Source organism: Grampus griseus (genome assembly GCF_964374135.1).
Source record: "Grampus griseus genome assembly, chromosome: 13".
Taxonomy (NCBI): domain Eukaryota; kingdom Metazoa; phylum Chordata; class Mammalia; order Artiodactyla; family Delphinidae; genus Grampus; species Grampus griseus.
This window is the reverse complement of record NC_139007.1, coordinates 72,804,366-72,822,309: the sequence shown is the minus strand read 5'-3', so window position 1 is coordinate 72,822,309 and position 17,944 is coordinate 72,804,366. Positions and strand designations below refer to the sequence as shown.

General features: G+C 38.1%; 1 protein-coding gene across 1 annotated transcript in view; it reads left to right on the top strand.

Moving 5' to 3' along the window:
• PPIL4 (peptidylprolyl isomerase like 4) overlaps positions 1-17,479 on the top strand; it is a 34,436-nt gene extending 16,957 nt beyond the window's left edge. Inside the window, exons 10-13 of the mRNA XM_082669153.1 lie at positions 2,338-2,449; positions 5,180-5,276; positions 10,033-10,180; positions 16,171-17,479. Coding sequence (XP_082525279.1) covers positions 2,338-2,449; positions 5,180-5,276; positions 10,033-10,180; positions 16,171-16,422 — 609 coding nt within the window. The 3' untranslated portion in view covers positions 16,423-17,479. The remainder of the gene's footprint in view (positions 1-2,337; positions 2,450-5,179; positions 5,277-10,032; positions 10,181-16,170) is intronic.
• The last annotated feature ends 465 nt before the right edge of the window (positions 17,480-17,944 follow it).

Sequence of the window (17,944 nt, the reverse complement as noted above, 5' to 3'; positions counted from 1 at the left end):
TATGGTATCTCATTGCGTGTATATAACATTATTTAGATTTCCAGTCTGCTGTTGATGGACGTTTGGGTCTTTCCCAGTTTTGGCTACTGTGAATGGTGCTGCTCTAAACCATTTCTGTCATGTCTTTCAGTGTACAAGTGTATGCATTTTTGTTGAGTATATATCCAAGAGGGAATTGCTGGGTCATAGGGTAGGTGTAGCTTCAGGAGATAATTCCAGTCAGCTTTCCAAAGGGATTATCCTAATTTTCACTTCCACTAGCAATGTATGGGAGTCCCTATTATTCTGTAGCTTTACCAACTCTAGGTATGGTCTGTCTTTTAAATGTTATCCACTCTGGTGGATGTGTAGTGGTATCTTATTGTGGTTTTATTTTGCATTTTCCTGATTGAGCCCCTTTTCATATGTTTATTGCCGTTTAAACGTCCTTTATAAAAATGAAGTACCTGTTCAAGACTTGGCCACTTTGGGATTGGGTGTTTGTGCCTTTTTATTGATTTGTAAGAATTCTTTGTACTTCCTGGGTACAGACTGTTTTTTTGGTTGTATGTGTTGCAAGTATCTGCTGCTCAGTGGATTGCCTTTTTCCCTTTCTTAATGGTATCTTTTGATAAGCAGAAATTTCTAATTTTTAGTTCAGTTTGTCAGCTTTTCTTCCTTATTGCCTATTTTTAAAGATGTTTGCCTACCTGAAGTCATGAAAATATTCTCTATTCTATCTTTAGAAGCTTTGTTGCGAAATTATCTTTCCCATTTAGATCTGAAATTTGATTTTTGTATATTATGTGTTTCATGTTAAATTTCATTTTTCTTGCATAAGATAGCCAGGTGACCCAGCAAAATTCGTTAAAAAGGTTGACCCATTCGCATAGCTTTTCAGTACCGACTTTGTTATGAATCAGGTGTCCACATGTGTAAAGTCTGTTTCTGGATGCTGCACTGTTGCACTGGTCTATTTGTCTGTCCTTGCACCACTCTCAAATTGTGTGAATTACTATCGCTTTATTATGTCTTGATATCTGGTAGTGTGAGTCCTCCAACTTTGTTCTTCTTAAAGATTTTCTTGGATATTTTTGTCCTTGGCATGCATTTCCATATGTGTTTTTTATAATTTTTAATTGAAGTGTAGTTGATTTACAATGTTGTGTTTAATCTAAATTTTGAAGAGATTCCTTAACTATTGTTTAGGTATAAGTAAATTGAGTATTTGCAAATACTATCCTCCTGAAAAAAAGTATCTGAGAACTTTCTCTTCGGGGAAATGGCACAGTGATGGAATTATGCCTGCCTAGGGGTCATCAGTCAGATTTATCAAACATGCACTGATTGCCTACCATGTGCCAGATGATGGTCTAAATGATGTAGATTCAAAGATGAATAAAGTTTTGTCCCTTGGAGTTTATATTCCATTTAATTCTTGACATACATTGTAAATAAATGATTATAACTAGTTCTTTTATCTGCTTCTCTTTGGATTGTTTCTAGTTGAGCTGTGAACAGACCAAAAAATAAGTTTCCAGGGACCTAGGAGAAAATTGATCAGTGCTGGATTGAAATGTGTCATTTCTAGTCTTCAGATGTCAGAAATGGGGATGTAGGGCTTGCAAAGTTACTGGCAAGGATTCTTATGTAACATAGACCTTGGTATCATAGGCCCACAATCCATTATCCAAAATCCTTGGGAATAGCTGTTCCCATTTCAGACTTTTTCAGAATTTAGGAATGTAATACTGCGTGTTTGTGTGTGTGTGTGTGTGTGTGTGTGTGCGCAACACACATATCTCTGGATTACGTGGCACACTTCTGGGTCAGCATTCTGTAATCACAGAAATACTTCCGCTGTGAAAACAAATGAATATTCATACTAAGTAGAATAAGTTAAGGTTTATCATTCCATTAGGTTTTGCTGTCACATGGATTTTAACACCAAATTTATAAAAACAGTTTTCAGGATATTTTTGGGTTTTGAGTAAAAGGGATTATGGATTTGTATAACACAGTTGGTAAGTATATGTATGTGCACTGCAATCAGACTGCCTCGGTTCAAATCCTGGCTCTCGCCCTTGCCAACTGTGTGCCCTCTAGCAACTTCTGTACATCTCTAAACCTCTGTTTTCTCTTTGACAAAATGGAGGTAATAATAGGTAGTACCTCATAGGGGTGTTATCAGAGTTAATTGAGATAGTAGATGCAAAGCATTTAACAGCATTTGGTGCATAGTAAATATTCAAATTTTAGTTTTAGTAACAAGAAACTTTTTGTATTTTCAGTATTTGTTCTAGCTGCAGAAATCTTTTCCATAAAGATTTATGCTTGAGTTTTTATAATTACTATCAGGAAGAAGATTGTGAGAAAGCGTTCTTCAAAATGGACAATGTACTTATAGATGACAGAAGAATACATGTGGACTTTAGCCAGTCTGTTGCAAAGGTTAAATGGAAAGGAAAAGGTATGTTGGTTCATCTTCCTTTGTTTCTGTTCTGCTTTGCATCGTGTTTGTGTGTGTGTGTGTGTGTGTGTACCTCTTTTGACAGTGCTGTTAATTAGAAATGTTCAGTGATGTAACTCCTGCTATTTGATTTTCCCTAGCTGCTATCTAGTATATAAGATGGGGGTATGTGTGTGTGAGTGTGTATATTTGTATTTTTAAAAATTTTAAAATTTTTACTGAAGTATAATTGATTTACAATGTTGTGTTAGTTTCAGGTGCACAGCAAAGTGATTCAGTTATACATATACATATATCTACTCTTTTTTAGATTCTTTTCCCATGTAGGTCATTACAGAGTATTGAGTAGTGTTCCCTGTGCTATATGGTAGGTCTTTACTAGTTATCTGTTTTATGTATTGTAGTGTGTATATGTCAAACCCAGTCTCCCCATTTATCTCACTCCCCCATCCCCGTTAACCATAAGATTGTTTTCTGCATCTGTAACTCTATTTCTATTTTGTAAACAAGTTCATTTGTACTATTTTTTTAGATTCCACATATGAGTGATATCATATGATATTTGTCCTTCTCTATCTGATGTATATGTGTATTTTAAACTGATGATGAATATATTTTTTGCTTGACTGTATTATAAATTACTTATAATTACCCATTGCAGACATAACATGTTTCCAAAGTAATTATCATTTGGTGATTTGGCTCTTTTAGATGCAAAACTCTTAAAAATTCTTTTTTCTGGGGCTTCCCTGGGGCGCAGAGGTTAAGAATCCACCTGCCAGTGCAGGGGACATGGGTTTGAGCCGTGGTCTGGGAAGATCCCACATGCTGCGGAGCAGCTAAGCCCGTGTGCCACAACTACTGAAGCCGGCGTGCCTAGAGCCCGTGCTCCGCAACAAGAGAAACCACCGCGCTGAGAAGCCCGCGCACTGCAACAAAGAGTAGCTCCCACTCGCTACAACTAGAGAAAGCCCATGCACGTCAACAAAGACCCAACGTAGCCAAAAACAAATAAATTTTAAAAAAAATTCTTTTTTATAAAGTTTGTTTGTTTTAGTTGTCATATGGTACAAAATTAAAAGATCTTCTGTGTACTAGGTCCTATCCCTACACATAATGACATATCCCACATGTGCATATATATGTCAAATTTCTGCTAGTGGTACCATAACAAATTTAAGGTTGAATCTGTGTATACTGAAATACTACGGGTTTTTGATTGCTGATGCAGTGTTTTTATTTATTTATTTTTTATAACTTTATTTATTTATTTTTGGCTGCATTGGGTCTTGTTGCACGCGGGCTTTTCTCTAGTTGTGGCGAGCGGGGGCTACTCTTTGATGCGGTGCGTGGGCTTCTCATTGCAGTGGCTTCTCATGTTGAGCATGGGCTCTAGGCGCACGGGCTTCAGTAGCTGTGGCACGCGGGCTCAGTAGTTGTGGCTCGCAGGCTCTAGAGCGCAGGCTCTAGTTGAGGAGCACGGGCTTAGTTGCTCCGCACCATGTGGAAACTTCCCAGACAGGGCTTGAACCCGTGCCCCCTGCATTGGCAGGCGGATTCTTAACCACTGAACCACCAGGGAAGCCCGGCAGGTGGATTCTTTTGTTTGTTTGTTTGTTTGTTGCGGTACGCGGGCCTCTCACGGTTGTGGCCTCTCCCGTTGCGGAGCACAGGCTCCGGGCGCGCAGGCTCAGCAGCCATGGCTCATGGGCCCAGCCGCTCCGTGGCATGTGGGATCTTCCCGGACCGGGGCACGAACCCGCGTCCCCTGCATCGGCAGGCGGACTCTCAACTACTGTGCCACCAGGGAAGCCCCGGCAGGTGGATTCTTAACCACTGTGCCACCAAGGAAGTTCCTGAGATAATTCTGTATATTATGGATTCACATTTTAAAAAATTGAACATATCTTGTGTACCATTCACAGTGCTAAGTACTTTTCCTTATAGCCTTGTTTAATAATTCCAACAGCATTGTGAAATGTTGATATTATTTTCAGTTCCTAAATGAAGAGAATGACTTTCAGAGAATTGAAGTGTCCTACCTAGGACCTCCCACTGGAGTCAATATTTGAATCCAGAACTTCTCACTTGGATCTGTTGCTCCTTCTACTATATACCATAACTGCTTCATCCATAGTGAGACTTCTAATGGCAGGCACATGGCACATATTTTTCAGTGATGAAATGATGCCTGTTTTTTACAGTTACCAGTATTTTAACTCTTACAGTTGTCTGTTTCACATTTATATGAAACTTTGCCTACTGGCCCTTTTCCTTTACAGAGCTTCTGGAATTGCCAAATAGATTCATCTTGTCTTTGATTCTTATAAGCCTCTCAGATCTCAGACGCACGTCCCAAGCTCTCAATTTCCTTTGGGCCTAATGTTCTCATAGACTTAATGGCTCTACTTGAACCCTGAATTATTTTCCAGTGATTGTATTCACTGCGTAATTTAGGATTTGGAAGTTTGGTGTTGTAATATTCATGTATGTCATTAGGGGGCAGCATCTGGCTACCTAGCAAAATGGATATCTGATTTCAGTTAAAATAGTGGTGGAGAATGAATTACTATGATTCTTTTGTTTTCTTCTCAGCCTTTTTCTATCCCGTGATATATATGCCACTTATAAATAGTTCTTACATATTATACCTCTTATAAAATAATTATTGTTCTTGATGAATCAGGTGATTTTATTACTAGGTTGTTTCTTCTTTTTTTAAATAAATAGGTGGAAAGTACACCAAGAGTGATTTCAAGGAGTATGAAAAGGAACAGGACAAACCATGTAATTTGGTTCTGAAAGATAAAGTAAAGCCCAAACAGGAGTATCCTTCACAAGAACCAGTTGGTCAATACGTATTGACCATCCAATCTGGAGAGTTGAGTGTGATACCTTATAAAAAGGCTATAGAAGACAAGTTCCTGAATCCAGATGGTTTGTGAAGAAATCACTTAGTTTATTGTTATCTCTTTTCACCATTTTACATTGTATACCTTGCTTTTTCAGTATATTCTCTATTGTATGGAGAAAGTTAAGGTTGAAAGAAGTTTTGAGCTTAATTCTTTTACCTCCCTACACCTAGGTTAAGGTTATCTCTTATTCTCAGAAGATCTGCAGGTAAGAGTTGTATTTTCTATATATAATCTTAATGTTTTAAATTTCTCATAATCAGAAATTTCTTTGTTATAGCTAAGCTAAACTCTTTGTGTTAACCCTTCTTATATGTTTAACTTCTTTGGAGTTGGTGAATATGTAGATAAAATCCTGTTGTTGTTTTGTGTTATTAGATTGCTTCTTTCTGCATAATACATTGTCAGTCTAGCAACGAATATTTATTGGGCTCCTATTGTGTACAAGAGTTGACTTTTATAGGATTAAAAAGAAATCCATTGACTTGACCCTTTAGTTTATAGATTCTTTCAAGTTTTAGGCTGAGACAAATAAGAAGCAATGAAACATACTTCTTATATTATGTCATTTTAGTTTCTTCATTGATATTCTCATTATAAATCTATCACTCCATACATGGCAAAGGTTATTTCTTTTGTGATTCTTTCTCGTAAGTAGTTTCTTTGTTTCCTCGTTTCTGTTGGTGTTTTAGGGATTCTCTTTGCCCATACTATATAGACATTTTTTTTCCAAGTATTCATCAGGAAAGATGAATATCAGGTTGACCTGTTAAATATTTTTTATTGTATTGGCTGTCTAATGCACAAAGCATTGTAAGGAGTTAGAGTTGGATAAAGTCTGGAGTATACTGACATAATCAGCATGAAAAGAGGCTTTCACATACAGACAAACCAAACAGTAAACTAAGATTGGTCTTAAAACATGGACATTAGAGGGGGTATGATTGAAATCTTAGAATCATAAAAGGTGTGGATGGAATACACTTGAGACTTATTCACCAAATCTTTGAAATTAAATTGAGGCCAACCACTAGAAACTGCAGCTGGAAGAAGGGAAGTGTGTAGGACAAATGAAAGGAAGGTCAGCTGTGGAGTATGAAGTAGGAGGAGGCATCTTCCCCGCATAGCGGGTGTTCAGGCTGAAAAGGAAGGATACCTAGTATTAAAGTGTTTTAAATTCAAGATGATAGACTACTGAGAGTTAAGAAAGGAACTCAGTGTGTTTGAGAATCAGTCTATAGGCCAGTGCTGTCTAACGGGACTTCCTGCAGTGATAGAAATGTGCTGTAACTCCACTGTCCAGTGTGGCTGCTAACCACGTGTGGTTATCGAGCTTGTGAAATGGACTGAGGGACTGGATTTTAAAACTTGTTTAATTTTAATTAATTTAAATTTAAACCACTACCCATGGCTAGTATTGAACAGTGCTGCTTTTAACCTTTTGAAGTTGATGGAGAAGATAGGCATGTCCTGGTGCAAACCACTATTCATTATTCACAAACAGCATACTGAACAAGAGAAAGGAATTCATGAATCTGACCCAGTAGGATGATCTTTACATTCCTGGTAGTTGATAGGTTTCATTTTAGCAAGTCATTTGTAATCTACAAATTATAGGTACAGTTATAGAGGGACAGAACATATGTCTTCATATGTAGCACATAGATATATATTTTCACATACATTATTTCCATGGTGAAGAAAGGGGATTCTGATGATAATCTAAGTACAGATAAGCCAATTAGAAAGACATGGGATGTACTTTATAGGTCATGAGAGAGAAGGTGCTGTTAAACCATTAATAAGAAGATTCAAAAATAGAAGTAGAAGAGAGAAGTTTAACTTGGCTGCACTAGACCTCAGGGAAGTAATTGGGGAAAAGAGGACAGGGAGATCACAAAGTAGGATTTTGGAGAGATTTGACATCTTCTAGAAGTCTTGATTGTAGTGGTGAGTAGAAGATAGTGGATGAGCAAGGAAGGAAGAGATGCAACAAGTGTCTTGGTGGTATTACAAGTAATCAGCCGATACTTATTTGGCATCGGTTACATGCCCAGTGAAGTTTCGCAATGAAATGTAGCCTCTGGACCTTAAAGACATTAAGAACAGACATTAAATAATCACCATTAATTAAATACGTCTAGAGTGTTGCAGAGAAGTGCATTTGTGGGATATGGGACTCATAATAGAGGTAAGGGGTCAGAGGATCCTCAAGTAATACTCTTAGTGACATTAAAGCTACAGCTTGAATATGGGGAGAGAGGAGGGCTGAGGTGGGATACTATCAATATTTTCTTTATCTGTGATCCATTAAATACAGTTTACATCTTGACTCAGTACAGTCCAAGTATATAATCATTCTCACACACACACACACACACACACACACACACGTAATTGAAACAACAGTGTTATAAAATAATATTTTCATTAGATGCCGTGTACTCTATTTTCTAGTCTATGTTATTTTAAAATGCTGGCTTTTGGTGACCCACTAACTGGATTGATGGATTATGATCAGTAGTTTGAAACACTCTGAAGCACTTTTTTTGAATAGTTTATTATTATTTTAAATATTTATTTATTTATTTAGTTTTGGCTGCATTGGGTCTTCGTTGCTGTGTGCAGGCTTTCTCTAGTTGCGGCGAGTGGGGGCTACTGTTTGTTGTGGTGCGCGGGCTTCTCATTGCGGTGGCTTCTCTTGTTGTGGAGCACGGGCTCTAGGCGCGCGGGCTTCAGTAGTTGTGGCGCATGGGCTCAGTAGTTGTGGCACACGGGCTTAGTTGCTCCGCAGCATGTGGAATCTTCCCAGACCAGGGCTCAAACCTGTGTCCCCTGCATTGGCAGGCAAATTCTTAACCACTGCACCACCAGGGAAGCCCCCTCTGAAGCACTTTGGACAGAGAGCAGCATGTGTAGAGCAAACACTGAGGTGAAATCATAGGCAGGGACTATTGAATTTGTATCTGGAGAAGGAGACCATCCAGAAGGTACTATGGAAACATTGCGACATGGTATAAAGGAGAAAAGAAGTTGGAGATAATGGAGTAATAATAGGATGGTACAGGCTGATCAGCTGTCGTTAGCCGTCTTGTGAAAAGCCAGAAGTTGCAGTGTTTTCCTACTGAATGAGAGACATCGCTGAGGAAGCATAGAGCTGTAGCCTGGCGAAGCCCTAGTCCTGAGGGAAGTGTGTCTACTGTTACTCTAGTCCCACACGCCACTGAAATAGCTCTGCGCTTTGGGCTTCCTCCTAGCCTTTCTTTTGAAAACCACTGTTCTAGTCCTTGTCAGCCTTCCTCAGAATCTGTTTTAGAGTTTAAGATTCTTTTTAGAAGAGGTTCTAATAGTCTTATATTTTCTCTTATTCTAAGACATTATAGTATATTAAACACTTATTTCTGAATTAAAACATCTTATTACAATTTTTATAACATTTATGTGAAATTTAAAAATGATTCACTCATAATTCTACCACCTGGGCAAATGATACTTTTTATTTCTCCTTGTTCCTCTCAAGCCTTGATCTTTTATAAAGCTTTATAAAGTTATAATCACTGTGTGGTATATACAGTTTTTGCTTCAAGCTTTTTCCACTTTTAATTTTTTATAAACACCATTCCAGGTTATTTAATAGCATTCATTTGTCATTGTTAATAACTTCCTTTATAGTAATATATCAGTTGAAATACCCTGATGTATTTAAGTATATCTTTATTACTAGGCTGTTTATTGTTCTTAATTTCTGTATTAAAAATAATCCTAAAAAAAAAATTCTGTTATGTATACAGTCAGCCCTCTGTATCTGCAGGTTCTGCATCCATGGATTTCCAACTGTAGATGGAAAATATTCAGGAAAAGTATTCCAGAAAGTTCCAGAAAGCGAAACTTCAATTTGCTGTGCAGGCAGCTATTTACTAGCATTTATTTTGTATTTACAACTGTTTACATAGCATTTACATTGTGTTGGTTTTTAAGTAATGAGATGATTTGAAGTATAAAAGAGGATGTGCGTAGGTTATATGCAAACACTATGCCATTTATATAAAGGACTTGAGCATCTGCAGCTTTTGGTATCCTTGGGATCCTGGAACAAATCCCCTGTGGATGAGGGACAGCTGTGCTTATGTTCATTTAACTTACTGTTATTTTATAAATTCTTATTTGAATTTAAACATGGTAACTATTGATATGCATTGCTAAATTTTCTCCTATAGGACTGAACTAATTTACGCTCAAAAGAAGAGTCACACGAGTGTATTTTTCATCTATACAGCTTCTCTGGCATTGGGGTTTATAATGTCTTAATTTTTTCTAGTTAAAAATGTGCCTCATTTTCTAAGTTTAAGTTTTTCATTATTGACAAATATGCTTCCTTATTTTTTATGCTACTTATATTTTTCATTTTGTTTTTTTACTCTCTATATTTTTGGCCCACTTACCAATTTATAACCGTTTATTAAAGACAGGTGTTCTTTCCATTTTTCCTGACTCTGTAATGAAGTAAAATATGAATTAGTTTTGTTTTAGAAATATACTCTATGCTTCTGAGACGTTTCTTGCTTTAAGAAGTTACCTTTAACCTCATGGCCTACTTTGTTTACCAGATTCTTACGTTTTGATGTATTACCGGTGTCAGTTCTCATGTTTGTCCTTAACTAGCTGCTGCAGTGCAAAATATGATCTTATACTAGATGAGCAGGCAGAAGACTCAAAGTCAGGTTACTCACACACAAGTAAAAAACACAAGAAGAAAACCCGCCACTGCTCTGAAGAAAAAGAAGATGAGGACTATATGCCAGTCAAAAATACAAATCAGGTACTTACTGATGTTCAGACTTAGCTGTAGAGAAATAAATATTTCATCCATTTGTAAATTACATCTTAATTTAGGAGATAAGGGTATAGTCCTGAACAGGGATGGATGTGTTCCTAACTCTTAAGATGTAGAATGGTTTCTCTAGGGTAATGAACTTTAATTTTCAAGAATATATATAACAGATTATAAAAGATTGTTTTTGAAATAACTTAATATATCATATAGTTCCACATTGTGAAGCAAGAGTGATTTTCATACCTGTGGACACTCACTTATTCCCACCAAAAACAAGTGTGGTTATGGTAAAAAAGTTCTTATAATGTATCATGTTAATTTATCACCAAGTGTTATGTACAGCACTTAGAGGTCTTGAGGTTTTAGGACCTGAAAAACGTTTATGCCCTTCCATATGGTATATATGAAATAAAAGCAGCACTAATAATTAGCTTGATCATCCCCAAAGCTTTCTTGAACAATGCTTTTTCTAAGACAATGATAATAAAAATTCCCCAGAGAAAATTAATTATAAAGAGAAGGAATCATTTCCAGCCTGCATTTTGACTCTCAGTTAATTGAAAAGCAGATTATGTTATGTTCCCTTGCTATGGTTTTTGCCACGTAAGGGCATTTCAACCTGGGCCCTGGTAGACGAGGAGGCTTTCAGTTGGCAGAGGGGACTCAAGACTGTGAGAATGTTAAGCAAAGACACTGAGATGGAGAGATGTAGTGTGATTGGCAAAGTAAAGGATTTGCCGTCAGAAAAGCTGGGTTTAGATTTCTACGTTGCTAATCATTGATGCGACCTCATCAAGTTATTTAAGTTTTTTGAGCCACAGTTTCCTCCTCTGTGAAATCGAGATAATATTTATTGTCCAGGCACGTTACGATTAAGTGAAAAAGAAAAAAAATGTGTGTGCAAACATTTTCTACACTGGCTGTTACTGTTATTTTTACAGTCAAATCATTGTGTTTTAAATCACTTGGAATCATTTCTCTGGTAAGGCCATTAACTGGATTCATATTTAAATTAACTTGTTCTTTTTGATGTTTAAGGATAGCTTAAAATTTTTTCTTTTGTTTTGTCATTTAAAAAACTAATTGTATTGGGGCTTCCCTGATGGCGCAGTGGTTGAGAGTCCGCCTGCCGATGCAGGGGACACAGGTTTGTGCCCCGGTCTGGGAAGATCCCACATGCTGCTTAGCAGCTGGGCCCGTGAGCCATGGCCGCTGAGCCTGCGCGTCCGGAGCCTGTGCTCCGCAATGGGAGAGGCCACAACAGTGAGAGGCCCGCGTAACGCAAAAATAATAATAATAATAATTGTATGGTTCCAAAGTAAAATCTACAAAATGGTACGTATAGAAAACCTAGCTTCCATCCCTGTCCTTTCCCCCTTTTCTTCTTTCCCCAAAGGTAACCATTTTATGTATTTTATGGTTTATTCTTCATTTTAAAAATTGTCAGCAAATGCATTTTTTTTAATTTATTTATTTTTGGCTGCGTTGGATCTTCGTTGCTGCGTGCGGGCTTTCTCTAGTTGCGGCGAGGGGGGGCTACTCTTCGTTGCGGTGTATGGGCTTCTCATTGCGGTGGCTTCTCGTGTTGCGGAGCACGGGCTCTAGGCGTGCAGGCTTCAGTAGTTGCAGCACGCAGGCTCAGTAGTTGTGGCTCGTGGGCTCTAGAATGCAGGCTCAGCAGTTGTGGCGCACGGACTTAGTTGCTCCGCAGCATGTGGGATCTTCCCGGACCAGGGCTCGAAACCTTATCCCCTGCATTGGCAGGCGGATTCTTAACCACTGCGCCACCAGGGAAGCCCCGTATTTTTTATATATATTTTTAGCACCCTATTTTCTCGACAGCCGATCTTCCTACTCCTTGCTGTCATCCAGCAGAGATCTAATCTCTCCTCTTTCCATAAACCTTTTACTACTTAAAGATTCCCATCATTTATGCTCTGCCCTCCGTTTGTTTTTTGTTTTGTTTTTCTTGCGGTACGCGGGCCTCTCACTGTTGTGGCCTCTCTTGTTGGGGAGCACAGGCTCTGGATGCGCAGGCTCAGCGGCCATGGCTCACGGGCCCAGCCGCTCTGCGGCATGTGGGATCTTCCCGGACCGGGGCACGAACCCGTGTCCCCTGCATCGGCAGGCGGACTCTCAACCACTGCGGCACCAGGGAAGCCCCCTGCCCTCAGTTTTTAAGTTACATCCTTGTCAATCCTTCAAGTAATCCTCACATGAATCAGTAATAGTAACGTCTCTGTGTCCTTATAATGCGAGGTGGATACTATTGTCTCCATTCACAGAAAAGAAAGTAAAGAATAAAGAGGTTCAGCCACTTGCCAGTGGTTTTTCACAGCTAATAAGTAATGGAACCACAATTTAAATTTGGACTTGCACCCTTACTGCTGTTCCTCTTACTTGGAATATATTTCTGTCAGTTTCTTTTCTAAATCTTCTTACCTGGAATATATTCCTGTCAGCAGTTTTCCTTCCTCACTCCAGTTGTTAATTCTAATATAATTTGTCTCATAGTATAATATTCCAATGTCATCCAATAGGAACATCTCCCTCTTAGTTTTTATACTCTATTAATTTAGCCGAAGGTCACCCCAGCATCTTTTTTAATGGTGCCTGTATCACACTTCTGTGAATATTTAGCAGGTTTTCCCCTAAAACTCCTTAATCCCCCCACCCACCATGTGTTGCTTATAGCTACAGCTGCTCATCCTGCGCTTGTACATGGATTCCTTGATGAATTTAGGCCCGAAATACACATTGGTGTGTTTGAGATAATCAGACATCTTTAAAAACTCCAAAGACTGGCTGCATTTTAAGTCTGTGGTTCCCACCCTTGCACCCCTGCCTTTTTGTGAATCTTTTTTATCTTGCTGTTTGATTACTTAAAACTTTACAGCAGCAGTAGCAAATGTCTTTCTCTTTCTGCAATAATATTCTAACTTTATCTCTCCCTTCGAAGTGTATTAAAGCAATTGTTTCTGATTTTGTACTTTGATTTAATAATATAGCTGTACTAATTTTCTCTTCTTCCTAATGAAATAGCATCCATTTTTAAGATTTCAGTGGGCCCAGTTTTTTCTGTTATTCTGCTTTTTATCCTTTTGATTTTAATCTCAAAAACATAATCATTAAAGGGAATTTTCAGTGCTAGGGAATTTTCAGGTATAGCTCAAATTTTCCTGTTTGGTGGTGTTTTGCTTGGTGAGCTTAGTTTCCTAAGAATGTTTTAACTTACTTCTTCAAGGGCTTTGTTTTTTATTGAATGACAGCCTTACTGTTCAATTCGAAATCTCTGTTTAATTTTTCCACCACATGTCTTAATTCCAGAGCTGGTTACTGTGTTCTTGAGGTTTGAGTTTTACTGGGGTTACAGGAAATGAGTACTCGGCCGTGGGCTGCCTGGCTGAGAGGTACTCAGACTACTTGCCTGTCTCCTCTGGTTTTCATAGGTGTTCAGTGTTCTTATAATTTGGGACTTTTTGTTGTCATTGTCATCTTTTAATATTATTTTAGTGATTTAGATGTAACTAAACCTCTGATTTACTCCCAGAGACCTCAGCAAGGACAGTTTTTGGTTGATTTTTTAATTTTTTGACTACTAAACGTGAAATTATTGGCTCGGTTAAGTTGAGTGCCTTAAATTGAACATTTTATGGTGTTCTTTTTCTTTCTTTCTTTTTTTCAGCTGCTTGTTGGTTTAATCATCTTGTCTTATGTCTTAAATGCATAAAACAAATAGAATTTTTAAAAGTCCATACTGGAAAGGACTTAGAGCTCATGTGATTTGTTTCCCTCACCTTAGATATGAAGATCCTGACCCCACGAGCCCATGGGCCTTATAGTTTCGTGGGAGGACTGGAAGTTTAACATTTATTTTAATTCAGTTGGATGTGGTATTATTTTTTTCATTACTCTATACCACCCCCTTTTCAATTTTATATGTAGAGTTACTGATCAATGAAATAATTATCTCCAACCTATGGGGATCTCCTGAGTCTCAGTTGCCTTATATCTGGAAGGAGGATAATACTGTACTCCAAAAGCACTTAGCACTGTGCAAGCACATACTTAGATCTGTTCTAACATGGCTTCATCCAGCTGCCTAAACTTTTCTCCTTCATACATACAGTACTCATTCTTCCTTGCTTTTCAATTTTCACTTAACACTCCTTGCATTAGCCTTCTTGAAGCCATTCCAAGCCCTAACCCACTCATCCTTTGAGGCTCATCTCAAGTCCATTATAACTTCTCTATGAAACCTTCACTGATAAATCTAACCTCAAGAGCATTTCTTGTTTGACACGTCTAAATGGCAAAGACCATTTGAACCTAGAGCTGCCCGACTTCAAAGCTTGTGTAGCTTTGAAAACTGTGCCAAGTAGGAGAGGTTTTTAAGGTTTCAGTCCATTTCAGATTTTCAGCTTAGTCAATTTTTTCAAAGAATTAAATACTGCACAATCTTTTCTCTCTCTCTCTTATTTTAAACACTCAAAGCATTTAAGTGCCTGTTTGCATAATAATGTGCTGAAGGCTTTATAGGATTATACATCAGCCAAAACAGTCTCTCCATTGAAAAAGTTTCTTGCCTCAACCAGTACAGAAATAAGTACTAGGTGTACAGTCAGAATAGTACATAGATATTTACATTTTGTGTATGTTACAGGAAGCACAAAAAATTCTTTTATCTAGGGATGTCACATTTTGCTCGAAAATAGTTGATAAAAGGTTAAGCTGAACTACCTACTCATTTTCTACCTCCAGGACTCTTATAGAATGACAAGAACTATTGGTATTGTGTGGGAAATCATGAATCAGTTTATAGTGAGGTATTCCACAAACACTGTGGAATGTAACAATCACGTTAGGTCTGTTTTCACATACTGCAATCTCTATGCCAGGCGTAATGTACAGTATCTAGATAGTATATGGAATCATTGTGAATCATTTGCTTAAAACCCAGTCCTTAACCGTGGGTTTTCACCACTTGGGTTTTAAACCTTGATATTTACATCTACTATTATAATGTCTAAGGTGATAGAGTTGGGCGCATGGGAGTTCAGTCCTTAGAATTTTGCCTTTCCTTTGAGAAATCTTTTAAGAAAGTTGAATTTTATGAACTATTCTTAAAAGAGCATTGGCTCTGGCGTCCTTAGATTTCCGCCACTTGTGGAGGTACTCATTTTCATCAGGGATAAGACACAAGCGGAGATAGAATTGTGTTGTAACTAGCCCTTTTTTGTATATGGAAACGTTACTACTGCTCCTTAGTTATTGAGAATAGAACTAAATGTACCCACTTTGTTCTCTTTGGGGCAATGAATTATTTCAGTGTTTCTTAACTCATTTTAAAGAAATATGTCAATAATGATTGAAAAAAAACCATTTATCAGCTTAGTGTAAACCAGAAAATTTATTTAGAGATTTAGAGAGGAGCTGTCACAAAAAAATACTTTAAAAATAATTGCTCAGACCCAAGTATTCAGAATCTGTTTTCTCTTCTCTTTAGACTGATTGATCTGTCTAAAACGTCTTCTGGCTATGTTATTTAAATGATGTCTTCTTTATAGGATTCTTATCGGGATTTTAGTAGTTTCACTGCAGATCAGTGATGGAACCACATTTTTGGGGAGTGGAGAGGGGGAGGTGGAAATGTGACCACACATAACCAGAATTCTTGGTATTGCAATTTCACCCTAAAGGCTTCTTATTTCAATTGGGCTATTTCAGTTCCTTGTTTTTGGATCTGATCTTTCAGTTCAGCTGAAGTAGTAAGTACAGAATAATGAGATCGATGAGAAAATGGTTAAGTCTTTTTCTGAATTATTTTTGCGTTTTAACTTACAAGATTCTTGGCCTTAGTGGTAGCGTTCAAATTTGAGCTGTAAAAACCGCTTACTAATGGAGGACTTGTCTAAGTTTTGTTGATAGTGTGTACAAAATGATTATTTTACTGATTCACTTTATTCCTTTGACAGGATATCTACAGGGAAATGGGCTTTGGTCACTATGAAGAAGAAGAAAGTTGTTGGGAGAAGCAAAAGAGTGAAAAGAGAGACCGACCTCAAAACCGAAGTCGTAGCCGATCTCGAGAAAGGGATGGCCACTATAGTAATAGTCACAAATCCAAATACCAGACAGATCCCTATGAAAGAGAAAGGAGTAAAAAGAGAGAACGAAGCAGGAGTCCCAAGAAATCCAAAGATAAAGAAAAATCTAAGTACAGATGAAAGTTGAAGAATCAGACATGAGTGGCTAACATATTTGCTCTTGTATAATTTCGAGTACCAGACGTTCAGATTTTGTGTCAAAGCAGTTAAAGACACTGCCTGTTATTTTTTTTTCACAGTAGGATTATAGCCCTTTTAGATTAATACTGATTGTACGGGGCACTGAAAGAAATAAAGAATTGAACATTTTCTTTGTATACTTTTTTACACTAATTTTATTGTTATACATAAATAGTAGTCTTCATTTTTAAAGTCTTTCATATTTTTCAGTCTTTATTTTTAATGAAGTATTTCATGCCTACAAAAATACACAAATGTATATATATAGGTATAAAGAATAATATCTGCCGTGTACCCATTGGCCAGCTTAGGAAATGAATATTACTGGCATTTTAAAAGTACCCTCTCCTTCTCAAATAATTATTATTCTGTATTTTGTGTTTGTCATTCTCTTGCTTGTTATTATAGTTTTACAACGTTATGTACGTATCCTTAAATGAAATGTTAAGTTTTGTATGTTTTTGAATTTTATATAAATGGTATAAAGTACGTTTACTTCTGTGACTTGCTTTTTTCAGCTTAGTGTTTTTGGAAAGTCTTTTTTTTTTTTTTTTTTTTCGGTACGTGGGCCTCTCACTGTTGTGGCCTCTCCCGTTGCGGAGCACAGGCTCCGGACGCGCAGGCTCAGCAGCGATGGCTCACGGGCCCAGCCGCTCCGCGGCATGTGGGATCTTCCCGGACCGGGGCACAGAACCCGTGTCCCCTGCATCGGCAGGCGGACTCCCAACCACTGCGCCACCAGGGAAGCCCAGTCATTCATTTTTATTGCTATGTTATATGAATAGACCATAATTTATCCATTCTTCTGTTTATGGATGTTTGGGGTTTGTTTTTGTTTCTGCTATTGCAAACAATGCTGCTATGAACATTCTTTATCTAGGAGTGATTTGCTTGGTCACGTGATATGGATATCTTAATCTTTTTTTTTTTTTTTTTTTGCGGTACGTGGGCCTCTCACTGCTGTGGCCTCTCCCGTTGCAGAGCCCAGGCTCCGGATGCGCAGGCTCAGCCGCTGTGGCCTCTTCCGTTGCGGAGCACAGGCTCCGGACGCGCAGGCTCAGCGGCCATGGCTCACGGGCCCAGCTGCTCTGCGGCATGTGGGATCCTCCCGGACCGGGGCACGAACCCATGTCCCCTGCATCGGCAGGCGGACTCCCAACCACTGCGCCACCAGGGAAGCCCCTGGATATCTTCATCTTTATAAGATAATGCCAAGTTATATTCTGCAGTGGCTGTACCAGTCATATCCCTACCAGCACTATATGAACTACCTTTGTTTCATAGCCTTTCTAATACTTCTTAATTTCAGACTTTTTAATTTTGCCAATCCAGTGGCTGTTAGGTGGTATATTATTGTAGTTTCCAGCAAGAAGACTTCTATTACTCTTACATTTGTTCTTCTGTATGAAACTTTTTTTTTTTTAAATTTAGTTTTGGCTGTGTTGGGTCTTCGTTTCTGTGC